Genomic DNA, 25250 nt, shown 5'->3' with positions numbered 1-25250 from the left:
ACCAAAATCAGTTCTACAACTACATAATATAAAAGATGTAGCCAGATAATAATTCATCTGGAAAAAGTCCTTGGGATTTTAGTGACCACCAATTTAATACAAATAAAAAATGTGATGGGATTGCCAAACAAATTAATGTATCCTTAAGCCACCTGAGCAAAAGTCTCAAGTTCAGAGATATGAGAGAGATGATAGTTGAGTTGTGCTCCGCCCTCCTCTTAAGTTCACATGTCAGATACCAGCCTCAGTTCTGGACATCCTTGCTGTCCAGAGAGAGGTAATCAGAGTGTCAAGAGGCCTAGAAACTATGAAATCTGTGCTGGAATCTCTGAAAGAAAATAAGAATACAGAAATACAATGGAAGAGAGCCAAGGTAAATGTCTTCACTTACCTCAAGGGCCATCAGGTAGAAGAGCAATTACCAGATTTGTTCCGCTTGGCCTCAGGGAGAAGAACTAAGACAACTGTGGGAGGTGGCAGCCTTGACTTAAGGGAGAATTCGATAACCATTAGCAGAGCTTTCCAAAAGTAGAATGGGCTGCCTTAGGGGGTGGTAATAATAATAATAGTAGTAGTAGTAAATAATATAACAACAGCTCATGTTGAATAGTACTTTAAGATTTATAAAGTACCTTATCAAAATTATCTCATTTGCTATCCTCACAACTCTGGAAGATAGATGTTGCTATTGTGCCTATTTTATAGTTGAGGACACTGAGTTGAGTTAAGGAACTTCCCTAGAGGCATACACCTAATAAGTATCTGAGGTGGGATTCAAACTCAGAATTTCCAGCACTCTGTGCCTTCTGCCAAGTTCATCTATATCTTTGGAAAATTCCAGTTGAGGCCAGATGTTGTATTTGCTGGGGATACTGAAGAAAAGATTCCTGCTCAAGTCAGAGTTGAGCTGGATGAATTCTTGAGGGCCTCCCTAGTTCTAAGAGTCCATGGTCCTAAGAGTTCAGAGTTCTAGGTTTCTACAAATCTATGCTCTTTCATCCCTAACTTATAGGTTATGACTAAATTAGCTGATGGCTAATGTCTACTTTTGTCCCCCTCCAGGATGCAAAAGCCCTTTGTGGACTATGGAGATACTGTGATGTATGGACTAGAAGCCAGTCCCTTTATCTGGCTTCGGACCCATTCCTTATGGGCAAGGTAATACCCTGCCACCTGTAGGCAGGTAACATATATTAAGGCCCCATTGAAAGACCTGTTGAGCTTCTTGATCTTAGGAAGGAGAAAAGCATAAACAACTTTGGTGTCTACTGTCCAGAAAATGAGATACTGATCTGGACTCTTTGTCTTGGGAAGCCTTTCAGTTTTGGGGGAGGGACTATTGTCCTTTTCTTATCATACCACCAATAGGTTACTTGTTTTCCCACATGTGAAACAAACAAATGAAAGTCTCAAGGATTTTCACATAACAAGTAACTATTATTAATAATAATATGGATGATAATATTAATAACAGTTGCTTATTATACCAAAATCTTTCTTTGAGGCTTTGACAATAATCATTAATAGTAATGTCCATTATTAATATTAATAAATCAGGGCAGCATGGAATACTGGAAAGAGCACCACATTTGGTTTCAGAAATCTAGGTTTGAATCAGAGCTTTGCTACTTAAAGTAATCTGTATGACTTTAGACCTGCCACTTATGGGCTTCAGTTTCCTCATTCCTAAAAGAAAAAGATTAGACTAAATGATTCTTTAAGTCCTTTCCTTTTCTAAATTTTGTGATCTAATAATGAGAATAATAATAATAATAATAATAATAATAAATTACTTAGAAAGTATCCAGATAAAACCCTGTACAGTATTAACAAAATGTAAGGTCATCACTCCAAGACTACCATAGCAAGATGAACACTATTTTGTCAAAAAGGAAATAAGGAACTTATAGATGTTCTCAGAGCTCAAGATAAACATGTAAAACTGTAAGGGACACAGGAAATGAAGAGGTGTAGCTTCACAGAACAACAGTAAAGGTTAACAACAGGTATATACTATTTTTGTTCAGTTGTTTCAGTCATGTCCGATTCTTCATGATCCCATTTGGGGTTTTCTTGGCAAAGATACTGATTTGGTTTGCTATTTCCTTCTCCAGCTCATTTTATAAGTGAGGAAACTGAGGCAAACAGGATTAAGTGACTTGTCCAAGGTCACATAACTAATAAGTGTCTGAGGCCAGATTTGAACTCAGGAAGATGAATCTTCCTGACTCCAGGTCCAGCAATTTATCCACTGAACAACATCTGAGCCAACCCTACACATTATTGGATTTGTGGAATTTAACTGAAAGTCATTTGTTCTGGCCTATGAAATGGCTAAAATTCAGGAAGAGAATTGCCCACGTTTCCTGGGTGGCATTCACATTAAATCAACTAGTAACATGTAACAAATGCCTGAGTCATACAGATTTGCTTGAAGAGAGGTTTAGGGTACTGATTCAGGAAGAGATATTGGCTACCAGAAATTATAGAAAAATTGTCTTTAAAGAACCTAGACTTATCACTGGAGACACATTATGCCTCAGCATATTATTCATAGAAGAAACTATGCCACTTGTCACTGCAGACTGCAAGAATTTAGCACCTACCCAATGTCCTATAAGACATAATTAGGTGTGGGGGCAGCTAGGTGGTGAAGTGGATAAAGCACTGGCCCTGGATTCAAGAAGACCTGAGTTCAAATCCAGCCTCAGACACTTGATGATTACTAGCTATGTGACCCTGGGCAAGTCACTTAACCCTCACTGCCCTACCGAAAACAAAACAAAACAAAAGACATAATTAGGTGGCTAGAATCATACAACAGAAGTTTGTTGCCTTTTATAGCCTAATGAGAACAAATCCTCATGTTATTCACATCTACCCCAAAATATACTGGAGAATTTAATCAATAAATTGTAGTGGAAATGGAGCATTATGATAAATAAAACCATTACTCATAATTACCCAGACATACCATTGATCAATAAAAATCTAAGGCTAGTGTTTACAGTGAACTCCTAACTCAAAAAAACTTTCAAAATATAGAGATTTACTGGAAGAAATAGAACCCATCTTGGAATAGGCTGGGGTATGTGTCATTCTTATCATTCTGCCTACTACTCAAGTTATTCTGAAAATGTTTTCAGTGAGCATAAAGAAGATGAGCTTACCTGCTAGGACATTCAGTTCTTTTAAAAAAAAAAAGTCATTCTATGCATCTCTGCAATAGTCTACAGGACATTAAATATAAAATAACAGTAACAGAATAATAATGTTGCCTAGGATAATTTCTATCTGAATTCCATCAAAAGAACCGAACATCATCATCAATAATGATACTAATAAACACTTTGTACTTTCAAGTTTATAAAAGGATGTTCCTCACAGTAACCCTAGGAGATAGTTAATGCTAGCCATTTTATTGACGAGGAAACTGAGGTTCTGTACCAGCTTGTCCAAAGTCACACAACTAGTATATGTTAGAACTTACTCTGCTACAATGCAAATCCAGTTCTGACTCCAAACTCAGAGCTTTTGCCACTGTACAGAACTTGAACCCATGTCTCCTAATGCTAATTACAGTGTTCTTTCTCTTCTACCAAATGGATTCTTCCCAGATTAGGAATATTTATTTTCCTTTAGAGTTTTCCTGGCTTAGTGTCTCAGAAACTGACAGAGGTCAACAAAACTATAGCATTGGCCAATTAAAAGGGAAGGAATCCAATTTATGATGGTCCCATATCCCCTGCAGATTCCCCAGGAGGTGGGGGGTGAGCTGTGTCCTGAACTGGCTGGGCTCTCCTTGGATAAGCATGCCATGTTAGCAGAGCTGGTCTTCTCCAACTCTGTTCTCTTCTTCCAGTTGCTTCATCTCATCAGCAGCCCCATGACAGCCCCTGACACTGAGCACACTGTGAGAGTGTGCGCCAAAGTTGGCTGCTACACAAGGGTAGGCACCATGGTAAAACACAGTAATGATAGATAGCATTAGTGAAATGTTTCCTTCAAATTCCATTTCATTTGTAAACTTTAAAACACTCTATAAATGCAAGGTAAGAGGCAGGCAGCAAGTGGCTTTGGATGAAGGGATAGAATTTGACTTCAGCTCCAATCCTATGCCACATACCTATGACTGTGGACAAATTACACAAACCTCTTAGTACCCAAGGCAATTCTCTCAGACTGGCATTGGACACAGGGAAAGAAAGTGCTAGATTTGGAGTCAGAAGACCTGGGATTGAATTCTGCCTATGTCATTTACAACCTATGTGACCATCCACTTCTTCTCTGGGCCTCAACTTCCTCATACGTAAAATGAGGGACTTCCAAGGTCCTTTCCAGTTCTAAATCTGTGATCCTATAACCCAAAAGCTGGAGATTAATTGATTGACAAGGAAATTATCCAATGCTAGCATGTCCCACACAGGGGAAATCACAAATTAAGACCCTCAAATTAAGAAATGTGAGTTTTGCCATTCCACAGTATATTAATTCCATTAATATAAGTATATATTTATCATATATAATACCTAATTATTACTTAAGTATATATTATATTAAATTGTACTCTGCAGAGGGATTGACATTAGAACAAAAACTTATATGACTTAAAGATAACTTTTTTCTTCCTCTTTTCAGAGTATCCTAACACTGGAAGACCCTCTCAGGTCCCCCACACCCACTTATTGCATTTCTTTAAGTGTTGATCTTTTAGATTATATGGCAAGATAACCAGGCTGCTCCCTGGACTTAATGTTTCCTAAACACAATAGAGCTTCTGACCTAGGATGTTCTTTAAAGCCTTCTTCCTGCCTTGTAGATATTCTGATAATGGCCATGGAACTTGTGAATGTGATGTCTCACTTGAGAGCCTGGGGGCTGGGAATAACACTAGGACCTCATTTATGTGTTACCCAGTAAGAAAGGTTGCCTATTATCAGATGAGATAATATCTGTAAAATGCTTGGCACAGGGCCTGACATATAGTAGGAACTTAATAAATGCTTCTTCCCTCCCCCACTCAGAAATTCTCTCTTTGGCCATGATGTAGAGAAGAGTGGGGAGAAGCCTGGAGAGAATCAGAGAGAATGTACACCAGAGAATATCTGGATCAATTTGGACCCAAGCAGGGGTATCTAAGGGAGGCTTTGATTTGATGGAACCAGCTTGTTATGAGGTTAGGACTTTTAGGAAGAGCAGGGAGTTCAATTTGGCCATCACTCTGGGATAAAGCACCAGCCCTAGATTCAGGAGGATCTGAGTTCAAATCCAACCTCAGACACTTGACACTTACTAGCTGTGTGACCCTGGGCAAGTCATTTAACCCTCATTGCCCTGCCAAAAAAGAAAAAGAAAAAGAAAAAGAAAATGGTCTGAGAAGCAGGAGGGTTTTTAATAGACCTCTACACAGAACTCATTTTTAAAGGAGGAAACTGAGGCACAGAGACTGACTTGCTAAAAGTCACACTATGTTTTTGTTTTTGTTTTTTGGGTGAGGCAATTGGGGTTAAGTGACTTGCCCAGGGTCACACAGCTAGTAAGTGATAAGTGTCTGAGGCTGGATTTGAACTCAGGTCCTCCTGACTCCAGGGTCAGTGCTCTATCCACTGCACCACCTAGATGCCCCTCACACTATGTTTTAATAGCAGAATTAGGACTAATAATAATAATCCACATTTCTGCCAAACAGGGTTTCTTAACTTTTTTTTTTTTTGCCATGGACTCCTTTGGCAGTCTGACAAAGTCTATGAGACTTTTCTGAGAATAAAATAGGATCACAAAGAAAACTGGTTATATTGAAATACAATTATCAAAATATTCAGATATGTTCATGAAACCCAGATTAAGAACTCCTATATGTGTAGAACTTTCTAGATTACTATATGTGTTCTTCACCACAACCTTAAGAGGGCAGAGATTGTTCTAGTCCCATTTTTCAGATGAGAAAACTGAGACCAAGGGAAATTCATTTGCAAATTAGCAGCAGAGCTTAGACTTGAGTCCAAATTGTTTTTGTCTCTCAGCCAATTGCTAACTTGGCTCTACCAACTGGATGTGAGGAGGGATGGGAAGGTGTGAGGATGAACAGAGGAGTCTGGATCGGGAATCATAAACACGTGGAAAAATGAACCATGCAAATAAGAAGGGTCTAAACTGATCAAACTTCTTAAATCCCCTCTTCAAAACCTGAAAAAAGTGACTGTTCTTTACCTGTTCCTGCCCTCCACAGGCACCTCGTGAGGTCCTTGCTAATCATTACCCAACTGGGTTTCTGCAGTGTGTATTTTTTGTTTCTGGCTGACAACTTTAAGCAGGTAAAGCTGTGGCACAGGAGAAAGGGTGGGTCGTGGGATACAAAGGGACCTTCTCTTTTGCACGTCTCTTTCAAGTGGAGGAAAGGTGAAGAAAGACAGAGCTAGGATTAGGACAAGAGAGGTGACTTGCCTAGAATGTAAAACACAGATGAAAGTAACATAGGCTATTCAGTCAGCTGACTTTTTATAAATACCTATCTACCTAATGTCAGAAGACTCTAGGGCCTATAGAGATTTAGTTTGCTAAGTCAACTTGCATGTATTACATACAGTGAAGGCTCAAAGCCTTCAGGGGACAGTTACACACAGGTGGAGAATGCTCAGACACTCTGTCCCAGATTCAGGGAGTGAAAGGATCCAGAACTAAGCCTTTACATTATATCTACCACCCCATCCTGTTGCCTATCACCGTCTTAGGGCTGTAACAGGGACACCTGGAAAATAGCTAAACATTGCCCTACCTCTAGATGAGATTGCATGGAACTTTCAACATATCCACCACCTGACTTTTATAGCTATCCCTCAAGGAAGTTCCATGCTTTTCTTTTAGTAATGTCTTTTCTGGACTAAGAGCTAACATCTTTTTTCCATCTACCCAAGTCCTTTAGCTTTATCACCGTACTGCTCTCCCATCTCCCACTGAAATTGAATCTTTCCCTGTAACAAGGAAAAACAACTAAGCAAATAAAATGAGATACAGTGTGACCAAATCTGACATTGCATACAACCTTATGACTGGGGATACAACCCTGACTGGGCATATGAAATAAGATGGTGACAAACAGTGCTTTCTCCTGTGAGGCACATTTTTCTCCTCCTCCTCCTCCCCTGCTTTAGGTGGCAGAAATCACTTCCATCAGCCACAGGTGCCAGCAAAATGAGACAACAACAATGACGGAGATTCTGCCTTCTCTTAATTTGCACCTCTATATGGTCACCTTCCTACCCTTTTTGATCCTTCTGGTGTTTTTCCATAACCTCCTGATGCTGGCCATCTTCTCCACTATGGGCAACATTGCCATCCTAGGGAGTGTAACCTTGATCTTCAGCTACATTATGCAGGTATTTTCCCAAGGCCACAAGTGGGTCATTTTGACTGAGAATAAGTCAGGAGGGTTAGAAATCATGAATGAACATTCTCCATCATATGGGATGACTCTCTGGGACTGAGAAGTGAGAGGAATATGTGGGAGAAAGAAAATATAGATGTAAAAATTAAAAATATTAATAATGAATTTTTAAAAGAATCATGATTGTTGGGGCAGCTAGGTGCCACAGTGGATAGAGCACCGGCCTTGGAGTCAGGAGTACCTGAGTTCAAATCCGGCCTCAGACACTTACCACTTACTAGCTGTGTGACCCTGGGCAAATCACTTAACTCCAATTGCCTCACTAAAAAAAAAAAAAGAAAAAGAAAAAAAGAATCATGATTGAGATATATACTACATTCTCACGAGCAATTTGGGGAAAACAGAGAATTATAGAATGTTAGAAGTGGAAGTAACCTTAGAATGAAGGCTATATATAATACATGTATATATATATATATATATATATATAACATATGTGTATATATTTATATCACAAACACACAGATTTAGGTGCCACCCTCATAGAACAGGGGTGTCTTGCCCTTTAGACCTCTTTGCAAGTCTGATGAAGTGTATTTACTCCTTCTCAGAATAATCTTTTCAAATGCTGAAAACAAATTAGATGAAAAGGAAAGCAGTTACACTGGAATGCTACCACCTAAATATTTTGTAAAAAACAAGCTGATGGTCTCCCTCTATATCAAGAACCCCTATCATAGAAATTCTTCCAGTTCTAAAATAAGGGGATTGAACTGGATGTTCCCTAGGGTTTTTTCCACTTATACAATCCTGTGGTTTGATCCTAAGTTCACAGAGCCAGAGATAGAAAAGATCTCCAAAGTCCACTCACTTTGAAGTTATGGAAACTGAGGCATAGGAAGGTTAAGCAATATTGTAATATAAGTGGTAGCCTCTTAGCTCATCTAACTGCCTCAAGTCTTTTCCTATTTTAATCCAACCTCCAAAGAGCTACCAAAGTGATTTTCTTAAAGTGCATGTCTGACTTTGTCACCCCTCTCTACTCAACAAATTCTAGTGGTTCACTATTACCTATAAGATCAAATATAAACAGTTCTGTTTAGCCATTAAGGTCCTTCTGAACATGACTCCATCCAACCTTGCCAGACTTATTACATGATCGCCCTTCATGCACACTACAATTCAGCCAAATTGGACCTTTTATTGTTTCTCACACATAGTACTCTATCTCCCATCTCCAAGTCTTTGTACTAGCTATCTTCCATACCTAGATTGTACATTCTCCTCATTTCTACCTCTTAGACTCCCTACCTCTCTTCAAGGTTCAACTCCAGTGCCACCTTTTACATGAAGCCTTTCCCAATCCTCCTAGCTGCTGCCCCCAATTATCTTGTATCTGTTAAAGATATAGCCATCTATATGTCTGTCTATCTCTCTGTATATGTACATGATATTTCAACTACTCAAAGGCAGGGTCAGTTTCACTTTTGACTTTACATCCCCAGTTCCTAGCACATACTAGGCATTTGATAAATGCTTGTTGATTGATAAGTGACTTAACCAATTGAACACTTAAAGGATATTAAGTTGAAGTTTGATTTACATTTTGGTATATCTTCTGTATTACAAAAGACTTGATCTTATATTCTGATTTAATAAGGCAACTTGTCATCACTGTTTCTTTTTTTGCAGGACATACCAAATCCAAAGAACCTACCCTGGTCAGCAAATTGGCAGACATACATGCTGTTCTTTGGTACCGCCATATTTTCACTTGAAGGCATTGGCATGGTAAGGTTTGAACTGGAATTGAATGTTCAATGTGTATTTATATCCTCCTCTTGAAGAATTCAATGTTTTAAGGCCTAGCTAGGCCTATTATAAGAAATGCTAAATATATATGTGTAAAATATGTATCATATATACATGCATGTAAATTATAAATATTATATGTGTGTGATATAAATGTATACCCAATATAAATATATAATATGTCATTATAATTATATATTTATCCTTAAATACACATATATATATTTTTATGTATTTAGTAATAAAGAAGTGAAAGCAAAGCAGGTGCACATTAATTAGGGAATGGATAAGCAAACTGCAGTATAGAGGTATGATAGAATATTATTGTGAAGCAATAAATTATGAATATAAAGAATTCCAAGAGACTTAGGAACTGACATGTGAATGAACCAATGTAAAGTGAAGTAAAGTCATAACAAAATAGTAAGAGGCAATGTGGTAGTATAGAGTCTAATACCTGAAGTCAGAAAGTTCTACCTTAGATACTAAGTTGCTATGGAAACCTGAGCAAGTTATTTAACGTCTTTGAAGCTCAATTTCCTTATTTATGAAATGAAGATCATAATAGCACCTGCCTGGAGTCAGGAAGACCTAAGTTCAAATCTGGCCTTAGAAATTTACTAGCTGTGTAACCCCTGGGTGAGTCACTTAACCTCTGTTTGCCTCAATTTCCTCATCTGCAAAATGAGGATGATCATGGCATCTACCTCTAAGTTGTGAGGATCAAATGAGATAATAATTATAAAGTGCTTAGCACGGTGCCTGGCAGATAGAAAGCACTATATAAATGTTAGTCGTCATCATCATCATCACCACACAAGGTTATTATGTGGATCAAATGAGATAATATATGTAAAGCACTTTGCAAACCTCAAAGCCCTATATAAAGGTGAACTATTGATATATAGAAGGACCACAACACTGTAAATTTAAATGATTGTAAAAACCAATCTTGACCCTAAAGAATAGATAATGAAACCTGCCTCTCTTCTTTCAGCAGAAGAAGCCGAAGATTTACTAGAGAAGCACTGTCAGATATGGCCACATTGTGTCTATTGTTTTTATTTGCTTAGTTTTTATATCTTTCTGGTTTGTTTTGCTCCCACTCAGAGTTTCCCTTGGAAAATACCAAAATAAATGTCAGTATATATCTCAAATATTATATCTAATTCTTCACAGATTTGGGTAAAACACTTTCCAAGTTCCATGTAACAGCTCACAGAAAATATCTGAAAGCTTTGCTGTAGCCAATAAATGATTGATAGAATACTCCTTAAGTGAGTCCCAGTTTTCCCCCCAGGGCTTTCCATACAGTTCTCTAAATTTAAAGTATGGGCAGGTAGGTGGTAAAGTTCAGAGCCTAGAGTCAGGAAGACTCATCTTAAATTCAAATCCAGCCACAGTCACTTAATCTTGATTGCCTCAGTTTCCTCATTTGTAAAATGAGCTGGAGAAGGAAAAGGCAAATTACTCCCATGTCTCTGCCAGGAAAACCCCAAATAGGTTCATGAAGAGTCATACACAACTGAAACAACTGAGCAACAACAAATTCAAAGTGCTACCCTGAGATCTGGACTCCCCTAAGAAGGAAAATATACTTTTCAACACAGAGGAAACCCCCTTCCCACTGAACCTGCCCTGTCCAAATAACTCATGGTAATAGCAAAAGACAAAGTCCAAGTATTTTGCTGTCTGCCATCATGGCTTAGGCCGTAGTGGCTCTTCTAACTCCAAGACTGTGTGCTTAGAACTCCCTTGGTCTCTAGAAGGCTGGAGCCTGGAGCTCTCTAAGAAATCATTATTGTCTAGAAAATTCATCTTTCTCTATATAGGGCTAGATGAAGTGGCTCAAGGCATCTCAGCTCTCAGACCCATGGTTCTCCCTTCAATGACTGCCATATCTCCGGCTGAGAAGTCAGCCATGGCTGTAGCCATAAAATCAGGTTCTCTGAAACTACCTTGGGATTGTAAGGCTCTACCACTGTCTTATGCTGCCACCTGTTGGACTGAGGAAATAAAAGAACGTGGAATTGTAGTGTGCCTTTGTCCCAATGTAGCCATTAGTGGGTTCCAAAGGGAAGGGAATTACGAAAGAAAATAAGCATTTATTAAGCACCTACTAGTATCTTTACCAAGAAAACCTTAAATGGAGTCATAAGGAATCCAACATGACTGAACAACAATTATGTACCAGACATTCTGTTAAACACTTTCAAATATTATCTCATTTGATCTTCCCTATGAGATAGACACTGTTATCATCCTCAGTTTACATTTTAAGGAAGCTGATGCTGGAAAGATTTGCCCAGGGTCACGCAGTCATTATTATCCCTTTTACAGCAAAGAAACTGAGGCAGCTAGAGGTTGAATGACTTGCTCTTGGTTATATAGATAGTATGCCTCTGAGACCAGATTTGAACTCACTGACTTCATTTGATCTGAACTTCCTGATTCTAACCCAAGACTTTATCCTCTGTCATTTAACTGCCATGGGCACATGCTTTTTGGTCCCAAGGCTGCTCTTAGCTCTCTTTGTCTCAAGTCTGTGCTCCACTCTCTCAGGGTCTCTCTGAAGAGGGGAGAGGGAGGGACCATGGGAAACTCACCAACTGACGACCTTTAATAGGACCAGTACAAAGGGATAGCCTTGACATACAGAACCTTCAGCCTATCAATTAATCCCTAAATAATGACTTAAGGAGATGCTCATTCTCCAAGAGTCCCCCTGCCCCCCAATCTTCCCAATAACATCTTCAATGCTACTCTCTCCTGATTTTCTTCCTACCTATCTGACTACCCCTTCTGTCTCCTTTGCTGGAACCTCTTCCAGATTAAACCTCCTAACAAGTGTCCCACAGGACTCTTCTTTTCTGTCTATATACAATTTCATTTGGTGATACTCCCATAGATTTCATTACTATCTCTATGCTGATGATTCTCAAATCTACCTTTCCTGTCCCAATCTTTGGGCTGACCTCCTATCTTGTATCTCTAACTGCCTTCCAGACAATCTCACATGGGATTCCAGTAGAAATCTCAAATTCAATATGTCCAAAACAGAACTCATTATCTTTTCCCTTAAACCCCCCTCCATCTCATTCCACTGCTTTCTCTATTACAGCAGAGGGCAACACTATTCTCTCACTCAGGCTTGAAACCAGTAGTCATCCTGAACTTTTCACTCTCTCTCATCCCCTCCTCCCCACTCCCCGCCACCTCAATAATCTAAGCTGTTGCCAAAACCTTTTGATTTTACCTTTGCATATTTTACTTTTGCAACATGTCTCAAATAAACTCCTCTGACACTGCTACCCCTCTCATGTAGGTCCTTACCACCTCACACACAGATTACTGCAATAGCCTGCTGATAGCTCTTCCTGCCTCAAATCTCTCCATACTTCAATCCATTCTCCATTCAGGCACTAAAGTGAGTTTCCAAAAGTGCAAGTCTGGTTATAACATTTCCCCTCCCCCTGCAATAAACTTCCTATTGCACACAGGAGCAAATATAAAATGCTCTGTATGGCAATCAAAGCCCTTCATAACCTAGCCCGTTTCTACCTTTTCTAGTCTTCTTTTTTATTCTTTTTTTTTTTTTTTTTTGCAGGGCAGTGAGGGCTAAGTGACTTGCTCTGGGTCACACAGTTAGTGTCAAGTATCTGAGGCTGCCTTTGAACTCAGGTCCTCCTGAATCCAAGGCTAGTGCTTTATCCGCTGAGCCAACTAGCTGCCCCCTTTTCTAGTCTTCTTATAACTTACTCCTCAATATCTACTCTTTGTTTCAGTGACACTGGCTTCCTGACTGTTCCACAAACAAGACACTCCATCTCTTGGATCTGGGCATTCCTTCTGGCTGTCTCCCATTGAAATTCTCTCCCTCCTCCACAACTACTACTGACCTCCCTAGCTTTTTTCTTTAAGTCCCAACTAAAATCCCATCTCCCACAGGAAGCCTTCCCTAAACCCTCTTAATTACAGTGTTTTCTCTCTTTCAAACATTTCCCATTTATACTATTTCTAGCTTGCTTCCTATATATTTGTATGTTGCCTCCCTAATAGATTATAAGCTCCTTGAAGGCAGGGACTGTCTTTTACCTCTTTTTGTATCCCCAAGTGCTTAGCACAGTTCCTGGCATATAGTAGGTATTTAACAAATGTTTATTGATTTATTGATTTATTAATATCTATACCCCCCACAGGAAGATACAGAAGGTTCAACATCCTGTAGGATCATCAAGTTAACAAGGGAACTTCTCTGAACAAATGCTTACATAACCCTTTTTTTTTTTGGTGAGGCAATTGGGTTTAAGTGACTTGCCCAGGGTCACACAGCTAGTAAATGTTAAGTGTCTGAGGCCAGATTTGAACTCAGGTACTCCTGAATCCAGGGCCAGTGCTCTATCCACTGAGCCACCTAGCTGCCCCAAATAACCTTTATAAAAGAGTGCAGTGTTAGGGAGTGGAGGAGTAGAAACAGAAGAGCAGACTATACACTTGACCATAAGAGGAAAATGAATGGACAAAGAATCCTAATAGAGACTTGGAGTAAATCAACAAGCATTTATTAAGTATCTATTGTATGGTATTAATTTTACTTTTTAACTCTAGACAGTTGCAAGGTGAGTTTAATTGGTTATACTGATATTTAATATTATTCATAATAGATCTTTTTTTGTTTTTAATGACTAAAGAGGTAGAAAGGACAACTTAGTGGTGTAGAGTACTGGGCCTGAAGTCAGAAAGACTCTTCTGCCTGAGTTTAAATCTGGCTTCAGACACTTAATAGTTGTGTGGCCCTGGTCTAGTCATTAACCCTGTTTGCCTTGGTTTCCTCATGTGCAAAATGAGCTGGAGAAGGAAATGGTAAATCACTCCAGTATCTTTGCCAAGAAAACCCCAAATGGGGTCACAAAGAGTCAGACATGACTGAACAGGAAGATGTAGGGTGTTCAGATGTGTTTGACAGCTGGTGTCTGATGGCCATTGTATTTGGGTCATCCTGTAAGCAAAACTTAAGTCATATGCTTTTACAGTTTGAGAGGTCTGGGCCTCTGTGACCTAAGTGAAAGAAAGTATATCATGGTGCATATGGAACTTCCAAGGAAAGTTGTTGGTGCTAGTGAATGGATCGACACAGCTACTTTGATGAGCTCTGGCCCAAGTAGCATTCTTAGAGTTTCTGCTTTTATGGAGGGGGAAAAAAATCAAGCCTTTTCCAAATGCTTATTGATTATAACAAGCAGGAAGCGCAGGAGTCCGGTGCCTCAAAATTCCTGATTATCCATCTTGAAGTTTATAAAAATTGGAAGCAAATGCTGGCAAGAAACACAAAAGTCTCTCTAATATTGCCTTTCAAGGTTGTTCCCTGAGTTATCAGAATCGTGGATCCTGAGATGCTTCACCTCGAGTGGTTATCTGGCATCTCAAAATGGAAATATCCTCTGAGGAAGAAATAGTTCTTAGTCTAGATAAAATTTCCACTGTATTTTGGGGGTGTAGAGTACACCCAGTGACCTAAAACCACCTCCCTTGTCATTTCTTATAGCATAATAGTACTCCATCATAATCATATGCCACAACTTGTTCAGCCATTCCCTATTTGATGAGTATCCCCCCATTTCCAATTTTTTGCCACCACAAAAAGAGCTGCTATAAAGATTTGTATACATGTATGTTCTTTTCCTTTTTCTTTGATCTCTTTGGGATACAGACCTAATAATGCTTTTCCTGGTTCAAAGGGTATGCACAGTTTTATAGCCCTTTGAGCATAATTCCGAATTGTTCTCCAGAATGGTTGGAAACAGTTCATAACCGTACCAACAGTTCATTAGTATACCTATTTTGGCTTCATCCCTTCCAGCATTTGTCATTTCTGATAAGTGTGAGGTGGTACCTCAGAGTTGTTTTAATTTGCATTTCTTTAATCAATAGAGATTTAGAGCATTTTTTCATGTGACTATGGATAGCTTTGATTTCTTCTTCTGAAAACTGCCTGTTCATAGCCTTTGACCATTTATCAATTGGGGAATGGACCTTATTTTTTATAAATTTCACTCAGTTCTCTGCATATTTGAGAAATGAGGCCTTTATTAGAGAAACTTGCAGTAAAAAATTTCAAAATGACTTCATTATCTTTAGTGCCTTTCAGCAAAATGTCAGACATGACTGAAAAATAACTTAACAGGTTTCCCTGATTATCTCTCAAATATGTTTATTTTTACTTTTGCTTTATCTAAGGTCATGATTACTACCCCTGCCTTTTTTACTTTCCCTGAAGCCTATTAGATTCTGCTCCAGCCCTTTATTCTGACTCTGTGTCTTTCCATTTTAAATGTGTCTCTTGTAGACAACGCATTCTTGGATTCTGGTTTCTAATCCATTCTGCTATCTGCTTCCATTCTATGGGTGAGCTCATCCCATTCACATTCAGTTATGATTACTAACTGGGTATTTACCTTCATCCGATTATCTTCTGTTTATTCCCTCCTCTTTCTTTTTATCATGTCCCTCCTTAAAAATCTCTTTTGATTCTAACCACTGTCCCCTTAATCTGCCCTCCCCTATAACATTCCCCCCTTTCTCTTATCCTCTTCCTTTCCCATTTCCCTATTGGAAACTTACATTTCTATATACAACTGAGTGTGTACATATATACATGCATATATATATGTGTGTGTGTGTGTGTGTGTGTACATATATACACATGTAGACACATTTGTATATATACATATGCATGTTTGTGTATATATATATACACATATGTGTGTGTATATATATATATATACATTTTGTTCTTTGAACCAATTCCAATGAAAGTGAGGTTCAAGCATTTCTTGCCACACTTCTCCATCTTTCCCTCCTTTGTAAAAGTTCTTTCTAATGGCTGAGGCCAGCAAGGCTCAGCGCGCCCTGCCCCCCACCACATAAGATAATGTTCCTATTGTACCTGGACTCTCTCTATCATGAGGGTTATAAATCTGTATTCTTTCTTCCAAGGTCTTTTCCAGCTCTGTGATTTTATGATTCGAGTAACCTTATTTTTTTTCACCCTTTTCTGTCCACTCTTATGCAGATTCTCCCTCTTGAAAACCAAATGAAGTATCCTAATCATTATACTGTGATCCTGTACATGGTGATGCCCATCAGCATTATTCTTTATGTCAGTCTGGGAACCCTGGGCTACATGAGATTTGGAGATGACATTCAGACCAGCATAATCCTCAATCTGCCCAATTGCTGGTATGTCCTGAGATAAGAAGAGGGGAAGACTTTGAGAATGGAGCCAAGTAATGGGTTCTGTGTTGCAGTTGGGTTCTTCTCATTGAAAAAGAGACCAATCCATTAATCAACCAGATTAATCAACATAGGATCCTGGAGAGGTCACTTCACCTGTCTGGGTTTCGGTTTCCTCATATGTAAAATGAGGGAGTTGGACCAGATGACCTCTAAGGTGATCTTATGAATAAACTGATGTCAGCCTAAAAGGAGATCAATAGTTGAGTGTACAGGGCCCAATTCTAGTCAACATTTTATAAATACTTGGATAAAGACAGAGATGGAATGCTTGTCAAATTTATAGAAGGTACAAAGTTGGAAATGATATCTGAATATTTCACAACAGAACTGGAATCCCCATCTAGATATTGACAGGTCTCCCCTTGGTGGTTTTTGAAGGATGGATTGTAATAGAGACAAGAAAGGGAGACCAATTAGAAGGCCATTGCAATAGACCAAGTGAGAATTGGTAAGGGTCTGAACTAAGAGCTGTGTGAATATTGAGAAGGCAATGGATAAGATGTTATTGTAGAAGTGGTAAATTTTGGAAATGGAATGAACATGTGAGATTAGGGAGAGTAAGGAGTCAAAGATAATACCAACTTCAAACTGGGAGCTTGGAAAGATGGTAGTACTCTCCATAAGATTAGAAAAATTAAGTATGAATGGGTTTGAAGAAAAAGATTATTTTAGATATAGTGAGTTTGATATGTGTCTGGGACACATGGTTTCAAATGTCAAAATGGTGATGAAGGACTAAAGCTCAGGAGAGAGACTAGGGTTGGATAATATATAGATCTAGAAATAATCTGAATAGATATGATAATGAAACCCACAGTATTTGAATAGGTATCAAGTGAATATAAAAAGAAGAGTGCCTATGACAGCACTTTGGGCTACCCCCAAAGATAAGAGGCATAATATTGATGAGGAACCAGAAAAGGAGTGTGAGAAAGAACACTCAGATAGAATAATGTCATAAAAACCCAAGGAAGAATAAATCCCCAGAGGGATAGTGTGGTCAACAATGTCATATGCTGTAAAGAGATTAAGAAAGGTGAAGAATGGGGCAGCTAGGTGGTGCAGTGGATAGAGCACCGGCCCTGGAGTCAGGAGTACCTGAGTTCAAATCCGGCCTCAGACACTTAACACTTACTAGCTGTGTGACCCTGGGCAAGTCACTTGACCCCAATTGCCTCACTAAAAAACAAACAAACAAACAAACAAAAAAGAAAGGTGAAGAATTGGAAAAAGAGGATCAGATTTGGCAAGCAAGAGGTCATTTGCAACTTTGGAGAAAGCAATTTCAGTTGAGTGATGAGGTTGGAAGTCAGATTGCAAAAGCCTGAAAAGTGAACACAGACAATCAATGCAGACAGGTATTTCTAGAAGTTTGTCTAGAAATGGAGGAAAGGTATAAAATGACAGTTTAAGGGGGTGGCAGGGTCTAGTAAGTTTTTTTTTAAAAATATGTTGGAGACAAACATGTTTGTAGACAATGGAGAAAATGATTAATAAGGAAGGAGTAAAGATTAGAGAAAGGAATGATTGAGGAGTCAGTCTGCTGGAGAAGAGGAAAATGGATGGGACATTAGAAAGAGGTTGATCTTGGTAAGAGAAAGGACCACCTTATTATAAGAAAGTTAAGTGAAGGAGGAGACAGCTGGGTGAGAAAGATGTCAAGAGGTTTTAAGATGAAAAGAAGAGAATTCTCTTCTTTTCATCTTAAAACCTCTTGGCATCAGGGCGGCTAGGTGACACAGTGGATAAAGCACCGGCCCTGGATTCAGGAGTACCTGAGTTCAAATCCAGCCTCAGACACTTGACACTAGCTGTGTGACCCTGGGCAAGTCACTTAATCCCCATTGCCTCACCAAAAAAAACCAAAAAACAAAAAACCTCTTGGCATCACTATGAATGGCCTTTATTTTCTCAGTAAAGTATGAGGCAAATCCCTCAGCTGAGAGGTGATTGGGAAGGAGTAAGGAAGGAATTGGGTGGGTTGAGGAAGGAAAGGTTCAAAATGGTGTCTATGGGGAGTGGGATAGATGATGAATTAGCGAGAAAAAAGATTGCTTTGTGGCACTGAAGCCCTACTTGAGATCAAATAATGAAGTGTGTGGTGAAACTGGATAAGCTAAATTGTGTCATTTCCTCTAATTCTATTCAATAGCATATAAACAGGAATGGAGAAGATTGGTAGGAATAATCCAAGAACAAGTAGTGATAGGACAAAGGGGTAAGGGAAGGAGAGAACAATATATAATTGAAGTGGCTAATTGTAGGGTTTAGGTTGGTAAAGAAAGTGAAGTCAAAACAGGGTAACAAACAGAAGAACTGAGGCTGAAGGGATTGGAAGTAAAAATGAAGATAAGGAATAGGTTTGAGAGGGGGTGAGGCATAAGAAGAGATGGAATGATAGGAGATTAAGCCCTGATAGAAGAATGTCAGAGGTTGTGTGTTATTTTTTAATCATGAATATGAAACACTTGTGGCAAGATGTAGGGTGTGATTACCCCAGTGGAGAGTGATGTGGAGTCATAGAGTAGGAAACTGAGGAATCAAGAAGTTAAGTTGTTTGAAGCCGTTTGAGTTGGACATGTAATTTGAAGTCCTCCAATAAGAACACTGGGGGTTGGGGAGGAGAGGACAGTGATCCTTCTGAACTTCTTGAGAAAAAAGGGAGCAAGACTTGGGAGCCAGTAGAGAAAATGGCCACCATGATCTAGATTGAGTGATAAATACTAATTATGTTAACTTCTCAAGAAGTTGTTTGGTGATGGTGGCACAGGGAGAACTTAGAAGTGAGGCAGAACAAAGGGGGTGATCTAACTTTTTGTAAATAACCCCTTCTTCCCAGTCCTGTCCCTTCCTGAAACCACCAACCAGAAAAAGCCTAAGCCTTCTTATACATGACGAGGTTTTAGGTATGTGTGATCATCGTTCCCTAAGTCTTCTCTTCTTATCTCAGTTCCAACATTTGCTCCTTTTATGACACATTTTCAGTCACCTTCTCTTTATGGTTAGTTTCCTCTAGATACACTCTAGCCTGTTGATGTCCTTCTTAAAATGTGATACCTAGAACTAGATACAGTATACTCCATCTGTGATCTGACCAGGGTTTGGTCAATGGGACTAGCCTATCCCTTACTTGGGACATCAGACTTCTATTGCTTAGACTTCTGTTGCTTAAGACTAGAAGTCAGGTCTCCTGGTTCCTAATCCAATTAGACGTGTGAAATCCCTTTTTAATTTTCCCAAGATCACAGATGATACTAGTAAACCCACTGATATCACACCACATTGAATTCAATCTATTTTTGCCATGTGAACCTATACAGTCACTTTAAGGCTAAAGGGTCATGCTAGGGATCTTGGAAGGATTTTCTGAAAGAAGCTGACCATCTGGATTCTGTTTTCAGGTTGTATCAGTCTGTCAAGATACTCTACTCCATTGGGATTTTTTTCACCTATGCCCTGCAGTTTTATGTTCCTGCAGAGATCATCATCCCCCTTGTCATCTCCTGGGTACCAGAACCATGGGAATTGTTGGTTGACTTGTCTTTCCGTGCAATCATGGTCTGTATGACATGTGAGTAGAAATCAGGATGTATTTTTCATTTAAGGTGCTTACTTTCTTCACCTGTAAAATGAGAGGGCTAGATTATAATATCTCTACAAAGTCTCTCCAAATATTATCATTGTATCTTATGATCCTAAGTCCCTTTCAGCTCTAACATTCTATACTTTTGATAGTTATGTGAAGACTGGATTGGGGAGGAGAGTGGCAATGTGATCATTTAGGAAGTTATTACACTAGTCTATTGGGGGAGGGGGACCTAAACTGTAGTGTGATGAAGTTTGAGAGGAAAGAATTGGACAGAAGAAAGAAATTTATGGAGATTGAACCAACATGGTTTAGCAGCTTAATAGATTTAGGGGGGTGAGAAAGAAGGAAAAGTCACAGATGACTTAAGTTATGACAGCTGCACAGAAATAGCTTGGAGAAGAAGTGGATTTAAGGTAGAAAGAATTCCATTTTGGACCTGTCGAGTTTGAGATGTCCAACTAGAGAAGCCAAGTAGTCAATTTGGCAGGACTGAAATTCAGGATGTAGAGTAGGGCTGGACATAAAGATTTGGTAGTTATCTTTGCATAAAGATAAGAAATATATATAGCAAGAAAATAAAGAAATGGGTTCAGAGCCTTGGAAAGCAATCATACTTTTTGTTGTTCAGTCATGTCCAACTCTTCATGACCTCATATGGAATTTTCTTGGCAAAGATACTGGATTGGTTTGCCATTTCCTGCTCCAGCTCATTTTATAGATGAGGAAACTGAGGCAAACAGGATTAAGTGATTTGCTAATAAGTCATCCAGATGATAAGTGTCTGAGGCCAGATTTGAACTCAAGAAGATAAATCTTCCTAACTCCAGACCCCGGCACTATCCACTCTGTCACCTAGCTGCCCAGGCAATCACATTCAAATGGTGGCATATGGATGATGATCCAGTGTAGGAGAGTGACAAACAGATGTATAGAGAAAAATAGTGAACCTTGTCATGAGAGACAAAGAAAAGGGTATTGGAAGGGGTCAATCACTCATATCAAAAGCAGCAAAAAGGTCAGAGGATGGGGACTAAGAAAAAGGCCATCTAAGGCAGCTAGGTGGTGCCATGGATAGAGCACTGACCCTGGATTCAGGAGGACCTGAGTTTAAATCCGGCCTCAGACACCTAACAATTACTAGCTGTGTGACCCTGGGCAAGTCACTTAACCCCAATTGAAAGAAAGAAAGGAAGGAAGGAAGGAAGGAAGGAAGGAAGGAAGGAAGGAAGGAAGAAAGAAAGAAAGAAAGAAAGAAAGAAAGAAAGAAAGAAAGAAAGAAAGAAAGAAAGAAAGAAAGAAAGAAAGAAAGAAAGAAAGAAAGAAAGAAAGAAAGAAAGAAAGAAAGAAAGAGAAAAAAGAGAGAGAGAAATAAAGAAGAAAGAGAGAGCCATCTAATTCAGCAGTCAAGAAAATCTTTAAGAAAGTGGTTTCAGCTGAGTGGTCAGATTAGAAAGTCGATTACGAGAAGCTGAAGAGTGAGTAGGTAGTAAGGAAATGGAGTCAGTAAGTATAGACCATAGTTTCCAGGAACTTAGCAGTAAAAGGGAGGGGAGATATAGTATGACAGCTTGACAGCTTGATAGAGTTGAGTGAAATTTTTCTTTTTAAGGATAGGAAGACTTGAGCATGTTTATAAACACTGGGGAAGGAACCAGTAGAGGGGAGAGGCTGAAAGTATAGGTGATGACCTTTTTGAAAATTGAACTGAAGGTCCATATAGTGGATCAAAAAGATCCTTTGTTATGGGGACTGGAAAGCACTTGTCTTTTCTCTATTTCCCTTTTCACTTGGCACTGCCCTGCAGTTGGGGAAGTAGGGTAGCATTACACCAATCTATTTAGCTCTTTATCAGTAGAGGACAATTAGTTCAGTGGATCCCCTTTTCCTCAAAAAATCAGATATTTAGAGTTATGAACCCATTCCAGGCTCAATAGTAGTCCCTGCAAGAAAGGCTGATAGGTATTAAATGGGGAAGAAATGCAAGGGGGCAGAACTGTAATCTCTTCCTACTTATGGGCTAATTTTAGAGAAGCGCATAGCTCAAAGGCTGTTGTAGGTGGAAGTGGATCTTAGACCATAAACCATAACTGGTAGAACTTCTTAAAACAGTCTGAAAGAGCAGAACAAAAAAGGACCTAAGAGAGCACCTGGCCTCACACTCTCACTTTACATTTGGTAATAAATGAACAGTACATAGATTATGGTTGGTGAGGTGAATAACAGAACTACCACCTTTAGAAAGAGTTGGAGCAATTTTATTTTGGTCCCCCAGGCAAGCAGTACAAAAATCATTCAGGTCCTAATGTAGAAATATGTTTAACATGATTGTAATGTATAACCTATATCAGATTGCTTGCTAGCCTCAGGAAGGGGGAGGGAAGGGAGTGTGGGAGAAAAAAATGAACTCAAAAAAATATATTTACATGTGATTAGAAAAAAATTTAAATAAAATGTAAAAAAAGTAAAAGTCATATCAACCTTTTAATTCATGATGTGAAAATAATACAAGGAAACAAATTCACTTAAGTAAGAGGGGAAATCAGTTATATTAGTGGCTCACAGAACAATGTGTTATTATCAGTTGGCCAACTCTTTTTGCTAACTAGTTGTTTTTCTTAAAGCTCAGTTGTTCCTGATGAATGAACACATAAGTGCATGTGTTTAATTTTTGTGGCCTCTAAAACTTGATACCCTGGACCAAAGCACTGATTGCTCCACCCTAGGTGGAACATATGCATCTATCATTGTTCCCTTGTTGATGGAGTCTTCCCTTCAAGAATTATCATCTGGTTATGTGGTCATTGTTGTGGAATAGAAATCAACAGCCTCTCTTCCTGGGAAAGGGCACAATCTTCTGTCTATTGAATGAGTCCATTTCTTGGTGGCATTCTTCAATGGCAAGAAAAAGGTGGGAGGAAGATGGCAACAGCCAATTCTTATCAGCCAACTCATAGATGACGACTGTATGCTTTAGGTAGCTGTTTTCTTTGGCACCAGCAATTGAGCCTCTGCAATTCTCCTCTTCCAGATATCTTTGCCATGCTGATCCCTGAAATGGAGCTGGTCATTGCACTGCTGGGCTCTGCAAGTTGTAGTGTCCTGGCTCTGATCATCCCACCTCTCCTCGAGATCTGTACCTATTCCTTGGATGGTTTAAGCACCTTCACCATAATTAAGGACATCTTTATCAGCACCCTGGGCATTCTTGGGTGTATAATGGGAACCTATGAAGCCTTCTATGAAATAATACACCAGAACTTTTTTAGTTCCTCACAAAATTCCACCAGGGCCTTTGTGTAATTTTCTACTTTTAATTGAACATCTTTTCTCTGGTCCCACATTCCTATACTGAGATTTTAAATTGTTATTATACACATCTCACTCGAATTCCTCCTGTGTTGGTGATTTTTCCTCTTCTAGGTCAAGCTTAAAATCTGGACTCTAGATGGTACCACAATAATATGAGAGACAAAGCAACTAAACTATGGAAGCATGAAGTGTATAGTCTTAAAGGAGGCATCTACTTTCTCCTACTCTGAGGATAACCTAGAGTTAGTATGTAAAAGCAGAGTCTCTTAGCCATGGTCTAGGTGACATTCTGGAAAGTATTTCTTAACTGGTCCTTCTAATGCAGCTAGAGTCAGTTGTCTTGACAGAAAGAAGAAAAAGCCAGTCAAGTCTTTGTGTCTTTGTGTTTGTGTCAGTCAGAGAAAGAGAACAGGGGTGTTTTCTGAATGACTTTCCCTGAGCATCTGTGTTTGTTGTATTATGTATGCCCTGGGCAAGTCATGTACTTTGCTGAAAACTGCCTGAGGTCTTAGGAGTAAACTATGCCAAAGGACTGCTAAACTGTAATTGTCATGTGGGCAGAGACGGCATCATTGAAAACGACTTCTGAGTCCTTCCCTTTTTTCTTGAGCATGTAGACAGACACAAGAGGACCTTGGCACTCAGAAGGGCTATTGGCAAACTCTAGAAAGCCCTGCCAATAAGGCTTTTAAGTATAGGCCTGTTTGTTATCTGAAGTCCAACCCAGCTGTGTTTCATAGATCATCATCAAAGGGCTGGTCAATTGGGAAATTAGCTTTTATTGCTTTAGTCATGAGATCTGAGGTCTACTAAGGTGTGGAAGAGTTAGAATCTTCATGGGCAGAGAGAATACAAAGTGACAAAATCACTCCAGCCTCTGAAAAAGGATATGTTAAAGTCATGTCAACCTTATTTGATTCAAACTGGTGAAGAATCCAGGTGGCTCAATGGATACAGCATTGGGCTTGGAGTCAGGAAGGCCTGAGTTCAAATCTGTCTTTAGACTCTTACTAGCTATGTGACTTTGGGCAAATGACTTAACTTCTTCTTGCTTCAGTCTACTCAACTGTAAAATGGGGGAAATGCCAGCACCTACCTTGCAGGATTGTTGTGAACATCAACCCCTGCCACACAGTAAGCACTATATAAATGCTATTTATATCGCTATGGCCTTAAGAGTCTATTTGTCTTCCCCACCATGCTTTCTGCAATTTCCAATAGTCTCATCCTCACCTGAGAGGAGAAGCCATTTGCATAACGTGTCAAAGCCACAAATGAGTTAGGAAGAAAACTTTAGCCTTCAGGCATAGAATAAAACCAACAGATAAGTAGGTATGGTTTCTTCTGGCAGAGCAATAAAGATGGGAGAAAGAAGAGGAAATAGAAAATGATCATGGGATAATAGATCACAAATTTAGAGCCAGAACATCCTTTAGACTTCATCTAGTCTAACTCTCATTTTTCAAATGAGGAAATGGAGGCCCAAAGACACTTATGTGACTTGTCTAAGGTCACCAAGAGAATCAGCATCAGAACTAGCATTTGGGTTGAGGTCCTCTTACTCTAGAGCCAGGGCTTTATGAAGCCCACAGTTTTGTCTTCCTATTTCTCTCACCCATTTGAAATTCAGCTTCAGGTTGAATTCTTCAATTCGTTGCTTTGGAACTGGTCCCAACTTGGGTTCCCACCGGTAGTTTCAAAAGGTTGGTGTCTTTGAGGTGACAATCATTAGTCAAGCAACATGCATTTATTAAGCATTTACCATGGAGGTAGAGCCAAGATGTCAGAGAAGTGCAGTAGGCCTCCCTCAACCCCCCTCACCTCCAAACAGATCTAGAAAATTTATCAGACTAAATCCTA

General features: G+C 39.3%; 1 protein-coding gene across 1 annotated transcript in view; it reads left to right on the top strand.

Annotated features, from left to right (window-relative positions):
- The window catches only part of LOC122742561 (proton-coupled amino acid transporter 1-like), a 33013-nt gene extending 9632 nt beyond the window's left edge, over nucleotides 1-23381 (top strand). The window contains exons 3-9 of the mRNA XM_043986867.1: nucleotides 1063-1158; nucleotides 6230-6314; nucleotides 7152-7376; nucleotides 9077-9175; nucleotides 16269-16435; nucleotides 19894-20063; nucleotides 23110-23381. Of these exons, the coding sequence (XP_043842802.1) occupies nucleotides 1063-1158; nucleotides 6230-6314; nucleotides 7152-7376; nucleotides 9077-9175; nucleotides 16269-16435; nucleotides 19894-20063; nucleotides 23110-23381 (1114 nt within the window). The remainder of the gene's footprint in view (nucleotides 1-1062; nucleotides 1159-6229; nucleotides 6315-7151; nucleotides 7377-9076; nucleotides 9176-16268; nucleotides 16436-19893; nucleotides 20064-23109) is intronic.
- Nucleotides 23382-25250: the final 1869 nt, after the last annotated feature.

This window comes from Dromiciops gliroides, chromosome 2 (genome assembly GCF_019393635.1).
Source record: "Dromiciops gliroides isolate mDroGli1 chromosome 2, mDroGli1.pri, whole genome shotgun sequence".
NCBI classification, from domain to species: Eukaryota; Metazoa; Chordata; class Mammalia; order Microbiotheria; family Microbiotheriidae; genus Dromiciops; species Dromiciops gliroides.
This window is presented reverse-complemented; position numbering and strand designations above follow the sequence as displayed.